Raw genomic sequence first — 11,156 nt, 5'->3', positions numbered from 1 at the left:
GAAGGATCAAGGATAGATGTGACTAGGGTAAAATGAACATGCAATACATTAAGGGCACAATCCTATGCATATTTAGATGGCGGGGGGAGTCCTTCAACTCCCAGAATTCGCAGTCTACATGGCTGGCTGGGGAATGCTGTGAGCTGTAAGACTTAGTTCAGTCTAAACATAACATAAGATTACACCCTTAGGCTACAATCCCATACTCACTTACCTGGGAGTAAACCCCATTGATAGCAATGAGACTTACTTCTGAGTAGACATGTATAGGATTCTGGTGTATGGACTTCTTTTTCCCCCCTTCAGATGGGGTAAATTCAGCTCTGATATATCCATTTGCATTTTTGTTTCCTTTTCCACTCCAGCTCCACCACTTTCTAAAACATGTGACATTTAACAACAGTGCTGGGGAAAGAATTTCCATTGACTGTAATGGCATTTTAACTACAGGATTTGATGTTATAAACTGGATCACATTTCCAAATCAGTCTTTCACTAGGGTGAAAATTGGATGGATGGATCCGCACACTGCTTCAGACCAAAGTGTCACCATCAATGAGGAAGTCATTGAATGGCACCACCAGTTTAACCAGGTAGGATTTAAATGTCCCAATTCTGAATAAACCAGATGCTGCTAAAAGATTAGCAAATTGTCTGGGGTATCATACGTGAGAGAGAGGATAATGATCTGTTGTTGCTTCTTTTCTTTAATGGAGAAGGAAAAATGGGGGACTTCAACTTCCATAGATAACTATATCACAGACCTTAAAAAAAAATCATTTCTATCCTGCCCAATAGCTGAAGCTCTCTGGGTGGTTCACAAAAATTAAAACCACAAGGTACAGCACAAAACAATATAAAATGTGAAAGCTTAAAGCCACAATATAACAGTACAACCAGAATAAAACCTAGCAGCAATGAAGAGAGTTAAAATACAGATTTAAAACACCAGATCTAAAAACCTAGGAAGCTAAAATTCTAAAATACTGGGGGGAGGGGGGGTCTTCATTTTGCGCTGAAAGGAGGACAATGTAAGCACCAGGCAAACCTTTCTAGGGATCTCATTCCACAGCTGGGGTGCAACAGCAGAAAAGACCCTCCTCTTGGATAGCCACCTACTCACTTCCTTTGGCAGGGGCTCATGGAGAAGGATGCCTGAAGATAACTTTAGTGTCCAGGGAGGCACATATGGGAGGAGGTGATCCTTCAGATCAACTGGCTGCAAGCCATTTAGTGCTCTGAATGATAATACCAGCACTTTGAATCAGGCCTGGAAATGGACTTACGGCCAGTGCAGCTGGAAACGTCCCGGAGTAATGTGATCTTATTGACCAGTCCCTGTTACCAATCTCACTGCCCTATTTTGGACTATCTGAAGTTTCCAGACCATTTTCGAAGGCACCCCACCCACCCCACCACCATGTAATGCATTGAAATAATCCAGATGAAAGGTTTTCAGAGCATGGATAACTGAAGGTAGGCTACCACTGTCCAGATAAGAGTATAATTGGTATACCAGCCTAAGCTCATCTGAGCAGAGAATGCTCCTGTCACTTTAATTGGCAGTATGGAAATAAAAAAGGGGGAGATGCTGCTGCATATATGATAGATAGATTAACAACAGAGTAATTTCAAAATCTATTTATTTATTTATTTATTTATTGCATTTATACCCCACCTTTTTTCCTCTTGCAAGGAACCCAAGGCGGCTGACATTATCCTCCTCTCCATTTTATCCTCACAACAACAACCCTGTGAGGTGGTTTGGGCTGAGAGTCTGTGACTGGCCCAAAGTCACCCAGTGAGCTTCCATGGCCGAGTGGGGACTAGAACCCAGATCTCCCGGCTCCTAGTCCAACACTCTTGCCACTACACCACACTAAACATTTATGTTTCTGACTTTGTCGGAGCAACTGTGTGAAAAAGATAGCTGGAGTAACAATCTAGAACACTGGCATATGAAAATTCCTAAGAAGAAGAAAAGAAAGAAGCAGGTATGTGAGGTATAAATTTTATGAATTGTCCTCCAGTTTAAGGCTATACAGACCTCCATGACAATGGAAGGAGAAGCAACTGGAGGATTACCCGGATTTTTTTTCAAGGGATCGGCTTTGGTATGCTTTGGTCCACTCAGGGCTCCATGAACAAGTGCACCGCACCAGTATAAGTTGCTTCACAGAACATACTTCTGGGGGTGAGGGGTTGGAGTAAATGTCATCTGACTGGCAGGGGCTGTTCAACCAATAAGAGAGGCTTTCCCCCCATCCAGGCTCTCCCCACCCCTTTCTCCCTCTATAAAATCCTGGGAGGTTTCTTCCTACATCTTGACAGAAATCATTCTCCTTCCCCTCCCCACAACACATTAATTACTTCCTTTAAGCCACAATCATTATTGGAACACAGTGTTCTCCCTGCCTTGAACCTGCTGAAGCTGTGAAGAATCTCCTTCTCCTTCTCTCTTCCCCCTTGCCCCGTATTAATTACTTATTTAAAACAACAATCATTACTGGAACACAGTGTTCTCCCTGCCCTACTGCAATTGATAGAAGCTTTGATGCTTTGACATTAAGGCTCTTAAATGCTTTATTTCAATTCATTGAAATCTCAGTAACTTTGGGAATTGTCTGGGTGAAAACTGAGCCGATAGAGCCCCAGAGCAGTTCTGATTCTGAGGAGGAACAGCAATCCGTGGGAGAGGAGCGTGCTCATCTCTCACAGGCACAGCAGCTGGCAGAGATTCCTCCTGCCAGCATTCCTGAGATAGATAGTGACCCTGGCAGTGAGAGAGCGCTGGAGGGGGGCTTGCTGGATGCTCAACACCGAGACTGGGAGCAACGACAGCTGGAGGGCGCGGAAAGGAGGCATAGTGCTCATTTGGCACGCAAGCAATGGTCACAACCCGAGGACCCAAGGGAAAGAGGGAGGAACTCTCCCTATCCCATAAGTTCAGGGTCTTCCTGTGATTCTCCTTCAAATGGGGACCAACTGTAAAAGGATTAAAGCCTTGAAAAGAATCCTTTTGTCTGTGTCTTGAGTTAGCTATTGGAGTAGACTGAAAGAGGCCGCCAGGGCGCTCCTGACAGGAATGTGCATTTCAGGAACAAGCCTCACTGATCATAATGGGAGCTACTTCTGAGTAGACACACACATGTTTGTGCTGGGAAAGAGGGATAGGAAACAAAGGGATGAGAAACCAGCTCCCTTTCTAACCTGATGCTGCACAGGATCGCAGGATCAAAGGTGAGAAGTAGTTACTTCCGAATGGCAATAAACCAAACAATGGTGAACCGCAGCATCAAGATCACGCTTTACAGCCTTTAGGGAATTAGTGCTTTAAAATGTGCTATTTCGATTGAGGGGGATCTCTGTAAGTTCTGAAGTGCACATTCAGGGGACAAGCCTCATTGACCACAATGGGAGTTACTTCTGAGTAGACACACATGTGTTTGTGCTGGGAAACACAGGAACAGGAAACATCCCTTGACTGGGGTCATGGTGAAAGGCACATCCCTGGGCAGGGCTAGCATACCTGAGGCAAATGTGGGTGCTGGGGCACACAACACCTTTAGCACCAAGAACCCAACTTAAGGAAAAAACTCAGATTATAAGCAGTCTCAGGAAATCTGGTTTTTCCCACAATAAGCTCCAGGGTAGCTGCAGGATGGCCATGACATCATGTATCCCTAACAACTTCCAGACACAGCCAGCTCAGAGTAAATCGCTCATGGAGACACCCCCTAAGAGTTCTGAGTCTGTAGATCTAGTGGCATTCTTGTCTGTCAAGCATGTCAGTGTCCTTTGTTTGTTTGTTTTCAACTGGAAGCCAAGTGTACGTCTAAGAGCTAGGACACTCTAGTTTCTTTCTGTTTTGTTTTTAAGTAAGAATTGCATATGTGGTTCCAGGTCCTTTATAGTTTCCCCTACACGTTGCATATGACATTCTTTTTTTTCACATTCGGTTAAATAAATCAATTCAGTGGAAGTTTATGTTACTGATTCTCTAATGCAATCAGTTTATTTGATAACTGTGTCCTTAAGAGAAGTGGTTTCTTGAAGGTAACTACAGATAATGCAACAGACTAATTTACATTGGTGTGAACCTGGGTTGCAATTATTTTGTGGAAGTGCTGCTTTAACTAGCAGTTTAAATTGGGTGGTTTTCCAAACACAGTGCATGGTAGATATTTAATGACTAACACCAATGAACTGCTTCTATCCTTAATCACCAAAACAGAACAGGTTAAAGGAAAAGTATGTATATCCAAAAATATAACAAAATTGTAATACAAATGCTAATCTCAAACAAAATTAAAGCAATTGATTAGCACTCAAAAATGCCCATCAATGTATCAAATACATATATAGACTGTACATTGCAACACTGATTTCCAAATGCAAGGCTGTAGAAGTTAGTGATGTACGAAAGTCACTTACCTGGTCCCGCAGCTTGCTTCGCGGTGAGGGAGAGGCGCTTCGGTTCTCCCCCCGAAGTTTAGGCCGGGGGGGAGGCGCCCCGCCTCGCCCGGCAGAAATTCAGGCCGGGGAGAAGCACCCCGTCTCCCCGGCCGCAAAATAAAAAAGTGAATGAAAAAAAAAACACACACACCCGTGATAGGCTACGTAACGATTAACATAGCCTATCATGGCTAGATTTCCAAAGTCAGCCATGATAGGCTACATTAATTGTTATGTAGCCTATCACGGGTGACTTTGAAAAAAAAAAAAAGCACGTACGCAAATTTGTGTTCCTTATTTGGGCCTGGGTAGTCTACATAAATAGGGCAGCGGTGGCTTAGTATAGGGCCGCAGTGGCTTAGTATAGGGCTGCGGTGGCTTAGTGGTTAAGACGCTGAACTGCAGACTGGAAGGTCAGCAGGTCAGCAGTTCAAGACCCGAGTGCTGCGTGACGGAGTGAGCTCCCATCTTCAGTCCCAGCTTCTGCCAACCTAGCAGTTCGAAAGAAAGAAATTGCAAGTAGATAAATAGGTACCGCCTCGGCGGGAAAGGTAACAGCGTTCCGTGCACCTCGGTGTTTAGTCATGCCGGGACAGTGCTGGCTCTTTGGCTTAGAAACGGGGATGAGCACCGCACCCTAGAGTCAGACACGACTGGTTGGGGACACCTTTACCTTTTTACCTTTTTTAGTCTATGTAAAGATTTACATAGACTACGGCGAAAATAAGGGCAACGCAAATAGCGTTGCCCTTATTTTCGCCATAGTCTACGTAAATCTTTACGTAGACTACCCGGGCGCAAATAAGGAACACAAATGGCGGCGCCCACGGGCGCCGCCATTTGCGTACGTGCTTTTTTTTTCCCCCAAAGTCACCCGTGATAGGCTACATAACGATTAACGTAACCTATCACAGCTGACTTTGGAAATCTAGCCGTGATAGGCTACATTAATCGTTACTTAGCCTATCACGGGTGTTTTTTTGTTTTTTTTCATTCACCTTGTAATGGTGGCAGCGGCAGCCAATCGGAAGACCGGCCGCCACCCCCGCCCCCGCCGAAACGCCACTGAAACGCCGCTGGGACCCACCGCTGAGAGGGACATTCAAGGGAGGTAAGTCCCATCCCGGGGGGTGTGTGTGGAGAATTTCACCAACAATTTCAGGGGGGCGAATGTGTTGGCATTCGGCCTCCCTGAGATTCGTGGAGAAATTCACGGCCATCCCTAGTAGGAGTACATAATGCCAATATCCCAAACGTGTTCTGACCAATCTGATGCTCTTCAATGGGAGAAAATATAAACCATCATTTTACAGCCCTTACTAAAACAAGACTAAGATTGTGTTTGAATTCCTATTTGGAACCTGGAAATAAAAATATGTAAGCTTACTGAGAGCTGAGATAATATGCCATACCCAAACAATCAGATAAATAAAGAGTAATAAAAATCAAATTACCAGTACTTTTTCTATATATAAATTCTGAAATCCACATCATGTAGCTGGTAACTAGATACAGGAAAAAGGGGGAAAGAACATTCCTTCCTACATTCTGAAACATTAAAGAAATAAAACAACCTTGTTTTATTTTCTAGTAACCTCTCAGGTATATCCAACATATGACCAAACCATGATTCAGAAACAAGCACAAAGAACCTAGAGAGTAACATACAATCAAAAAAGACTAGAGTGTTCTTACCAAAAATGACTAATTCATTCCTGCTGAAGGTGCCATTTATCATAACCAAAATAAATAAATAAACCTATTGTTCTAAACAGTTATTTAGATGCTAACATACCAACTAACTCCTGGAGATGGCTTGGATGCTGTACATGACCATTTGATGTTGTAAACCAGATCACTATGTACAGGCCCTAGTCAGAACTCAGTGCAGGTGTGTTATCAAATCAACTTGGAAGAAATGCCCATCATTATCTATTACTGAGTAATTTGCTGTCAAGGTCCTAAAAACAGAGCTTCAGCTTTAGAGCCATATGCATCCCATAATAGGAAATCAAGTAAACTGCTCTTCATATTGAAAACAACATTTTTTTCTATTCTCAAACACATGTGATACAATAAATGAAAGTTACCCAAAATACAAAATAAAACAATAGCAAGTTCCAAGTACAACTCAGTACAGAGCAAAACGAAAGGAGGTTGCATAATTTCTTTTAACCTATTCTGTTTTGGAGATTTAATGGCTTCCATTAAATGAACACAATAACATGTCATAGAATAACTATCATAATCTAGTAGTAGTGAGGGGCAGCAGAATGGTAGTTCACAATATGATGGATTGTGATTCTCTTCTGATTCTCTTTCAAAGAGTTAGCCTTTGCTTCATGAAAGAGGGAATCCCTGTACATCACTGATACATTACTGTTATTTCACGAGGGTATATGAATTGTTGGAGATGTTCTTTAAGCTTCTGACATCTTTTTGTCAAGATGTTTTCTTCATTCTTCCAAATTTTTTCCTAAGAGCCTATCTATATATAATTTGGGACTGAAAGTTTTAACTCTACTTGGTTTCTAATACTTTGTTTTAATGCTGTTAGTGTTCGGTTTTGTCATTTATTAACCACCTGATTGTCCCCTTTAAGGGGATTCTTTATATATAAATGTAGCTACATAAAGAAAAAAAACAGACAAATAAAATGTTCTGTCTTGAACCTTATGCATTGCAAAATAATTCTTATTAAGATCAAACGTACCTCCTTTTCATTGATGGCTTAGGTACAACCTCTTTCTGTATGCAATGACAACTGCCATCCTGGCTATAGAAAGAACATTTTGGAAGGGAAGCCATCCTGCTGCTATGACTGCATTCCATGCCCAGAAGGGAAGATATCTGATCAGAAGGGTAAATATTGCACTTCATAGGATTGTATTGTGTTGATATTGTATTACATTTTATTTCTTTAAATATTTGTATTGTATTTTTTAACTGTTTGCATGGTATCTTAGTCTGTTAACTATAATCTGCAGAGAAAATTAGTTATTGGGCAGATTAAAATATAATAAATACATAGAGTTATAAACTAAATTGGCCACAATCCAACTACCCATGCAAGACACATGCATGCTGTGAATCACTGGGCCATTTCTCTGGAGTTACCTCTGGCCCCACCCAGAAATTAAAGGGGTCAGAAGTGCAAAGTTGTGTAAGTAATGACTACACATTGATTAATGTACAACCTAAAGAAATCTGCAATAGTAGTAGATGTGTGGGCATTTCTAGTGTTTACTAACATCAGCAAGCCGTTGCATAGGCATGAGTCTGGAGACAGGAGACAGCTGTCCTCAACCACTTGGCTACACTTTTAGATGTTGAGGAGTGCCTTTCTGAGCTACAGCACCTTGTATCCCAAGACTGTCTCTATGTGTAGGGATGTACGAAAGTTCTGCCATGGATCTCGGGGAGGCCGAATGCCAGCGCATTTGGCCCCCCGAAATCGGTGGCAGAACGGCCCGCCACCCCCCGGGACAGGACTTACCTTGGGCGGATCTTCCTGGTGGCGGCGGCAGCGGTGCGGCAGCGGTGCGGTGGCGGTGTGGTGGCGGACAGTCTTCCGACCGGCCACCGCCACCGACATTTCCAGTTAAAAACAAAAACAAAACAAAAAAACGTGATAGGCTACATAAAGATTTACGTAGCCTATGACGGCTAGATTTAAAAAAAACCACTGTGATAGGCTACGTAAATGTTTACGTAGCCTATCACGGCTGACTTTTTTTTTAAACAAAGTGTGTACGCAAATGGTGGCAGCCATGGCCGCCACCATTTGCGTTCCTTATTTTGGCACGTCTTAGTCTACGTAAACATTTACGTAGACTAAGACGGCGAAAATAAGGGGAATGCAAATAGCATAGATGCTATGCTATTTGCGTTCCCCTTATTTTCGTCATCTTAGTCTATGTAAATGTTTACGTAGACTAAGACATGCCAAAATAAAGAACGCAAATGGCGGCAGCCATGGTGTATGCGCGTTTTTTGTTTTTTGTGTAAATCAGCCGTGATAGGCTATGTAAACATATGGCCACCACCATTTGCGTCCCTGCTAGCCAGCGACCGGATGTCCGGCTGCTGGCGGAGCCAGCCGGCGGCTCCGCAGAATCCCTGCGGAGCAGAGCCAGCCAGCCAGGATTCTGGGGGGAAGGAACTGAGCGCCTCCCCCCCCCCCAGCATCAACATAATCCACGGAAAGGTAATTCACTTTCGTACATCCCTATCTCTGTGTGTGAGATGCACATGGGCCCCAAAGGCGTTCTTTTCACTTTAACCAAGTCCAACAGCCCTTTCTAGTAAGTTATCATTTGGCCTTCTTCAACCCCCTGAGAGCTCACTACTGTGAGCCTACATCGCCTAAACACCCTGCCTTTCCCCATGTTATGACCAGTTTAACTGATTTAAGACACAGGAAACCCAAACAGCAAAGGTTGTAGGACAAATATATTTGCTTGTTTTTAACCAGAATTTAACCAGTTTGGACCTTGTGGAAAAGAACGCAGACATGAAGCCTACCTGTTGTGAAAGTGCATACATTTCTACACTTGTAATGTGATTCTCAGAACAACAAGAACAACAACAAACACAAAAATAATGTGTACAGTTGAAAAAACTGGACATGAAATAATGTGTAATTATGTAAAATGCACACCATTATTGCATACATTTGGGAAAATATGCACAAATCCTCATGCAGAAAGGGAGAAAAAATACAAAACATTTAATCTGATATGGACACAAGGTGAAATGAGATTTGAGGTGGGATTTGGAACCTCAATGAGCTTGGCTTTTGATGATTTGCACAAAACAGATCTGGTAGACTACAAAACCCAATATGCATGAGGAGGTTCTAGGCTCTACAAGCAGAGGTATTGTTCTTTGATATTTCAGATGTGATTTGCAGTATGGCTGTTGGACATGACTACAACTTCTCTTTCCCAGACATTGCTGACTGTTTTAATTGCCAAGATGACCATTATCCAAACAAGGACCACAATTCCTGCCTTCCTAAATTTCTACAATTCTTGTCATTTGAGGAACCTTTGGGCATCAGTTTAGGTATTGGAGCCATTTCTCTGTCTTTGATCACAATTCTGGTGCTAGGAGTATTTATGAAAAACCATGACACTCCCATCGTCAAAGCCAACAATAGGAATCTCACCTACACACTCCTCATCTCCCTCCTACTCTGCTTCTTTTCTGCATTGCTGTTCATTGGCCTACCTGGGAAGGTGACATGTCTCCTCCGCCAAACTTTATTTGGAATCATCTTCTCAATGGCTGTTTCTTCTGTTTTGGCAAAAACTGTAACTGTGGTTCTGGCTTTCATGGCCACTAGACCAGTATCCAGGATGAGGAAGTGTGTAGGGAAACGGCTGGCCAACTTCATTGTTCTTTCTTGCTCCCTTACTCAAACAGGAATCTGTGCTGTATGGCTGACAACCTCTCCCCCATTCCCAGATGTTGACATGTATTCAATGTCAGAAGAAATTGTTATGGAATGCAATGAGGGATCTGGGACTATGTTTTACTGTGTACTGAGCTATATGGGCTTCCTGGCCATTGCCAGCTTCAGTGTTGCTTTCCTTTCCAGGAAGTTACCTGATAGTTTCAATGAAGCCAAGTTCATCACTTTCAGCATGTTGTTGTTTTGCAGTGTTTGGTTATCCTTTGTTCCAACCTACCTCAGCACAAAGGGAAAATATATGGTGGCTGTGGAGGTCTTCTCAATCTTAGCCTCCAGTGCTGGCTTGCTTGGTTGCATCTTCTTCCCCAAATTTTATATTATTGTGATTAGGCCTGAGCTGAACAACAGGGGACAACTAATAAGAAGAAAAGCTTAAATCATTTGGGTTTCTGTGTAGCACAACATACTGGTTTATATATTCTCTGAAGAATATACTTATCTGTCCGTTATATCATCCTTACCTTCTGATGTTCATATTCCTCCAAATGCCACATTAATTTTCTGAGGCCAACACTGACAATAATAAATTTTTATAAGAAAATAGGACTAAGAAAGTTACATATTCTTCCCAGTGGCTGTCTACTATAGCCCATCCAGCCATCTAAACACTTTTCATATTAAAAATGCATTTTCAAAAAACTTGGTGTGACAAATATTTGCCCCAGAAGTCCTAGCACTGTAGTCTAAAAGTTTTGTAAGATTCCTGCACCAACTTGCATAATAAGCTAACTTGGAAATATTTACCTTAGGTAAACTTTATTGGTCTCTACCTCTCTCATAAGTTTCAATTTTCATAAAGTAACAAACGAAATGTTACAAAAATGTATTCCTATATTAAAGTTGATTCAGTTAATCCTTTTCAGCAAGGCATCTTAGTTGAAGGATTCTTGCTGACAGGCTTTGACTTTTCACTGAACTTCTCACTATCTTCTGAGCCAGCTATTATTAAAGTAACATGAGAAAAGCAAGTTAGGACCATTTTCCTATATAAAGTCAGGAAAATGTGCTTAGATAAGAAAGAAAGATAACTGGTTTCATGTAGTATTCTTCAGATGTTCTGCTTATAACTAGGGATGTCAGAGAATTCCATGATGGATCTCGGTGAGGCCGAATGCCAGTGCATTCAGCCCCCCGAAAACTGTCGTGGAACGAAGCCCCTGCCCCACAACCCCATGAAAGGCACGTGGGACGAAGTCCCTGCCGCCCCCACTCCATGAAAGGCATA

The 11,156-nt window shown here is 42.4% G+C and overlaps 1 protein-coding gene across 1 annotated transcript; it reads left to right on the top strand.

Moving 5' to 3' along the window:
- Positions 1-515: 515 nt before the first annotated feature.
- On the top strand, positions 516-10,307 carry LOC146341826 (vomeronasal type-2 receptor 26-like). Its single transcript, XM_084807708.1, has 3 exons — positions 516-593; positions 7,191-7,317; positions 9,406-10,307. The coding sequence occupies exons 1-3, from the start codon at positions 516-518 to the stop codon at positions 10,305-10,307; spliced, it is 1,107 nt and encodes a 368-aa protein (XP_084663834.1).
- The last annotated feature ends 849 nt before the right edge of the window (positions 10,308-11,156 follow it).

The sequence above is a fragment of the Heloderma suspectum genome, chromosome 6 (assembly GCF_057233095.1).
Source record: "Heloderma suspectum isolate Gila_16-S chromosome 6, 16-S_ref, whole genome shotgun sequence".
Taxonomy (NCBI): Eukaryota; Metazoa; Chordata; class Lepidosauria; order Squamata; family Helodermatidae; genus Heloderma; species Heloderma suspectum.
This window is presented reverse-complemented; position numbering and strand designations above follow the sequence as displayed.

Coding starts and splice junctions, on each gene's coding strand:
- LOC146341826 (XM_084807708.1), top strand. CDS start 516: ATGGATCCGCACACTGCTTCAGACCAAAGTGTCACCATCAATGAGGAA. Junction 594..7,190: donor GGCACCACCAGTTTAACCAG/GTAGGATTTAAA, acceptor TTGATGGCTTAG/GTACAACCTCTTTCTGTATG. Junction 7,318..9,405: donor GAAGATATCTGATCAGAAGG/GTAAATATTGCA, acceptor TCTCTTTCCCAG/ACATTGCTGACTGTTTTAAT.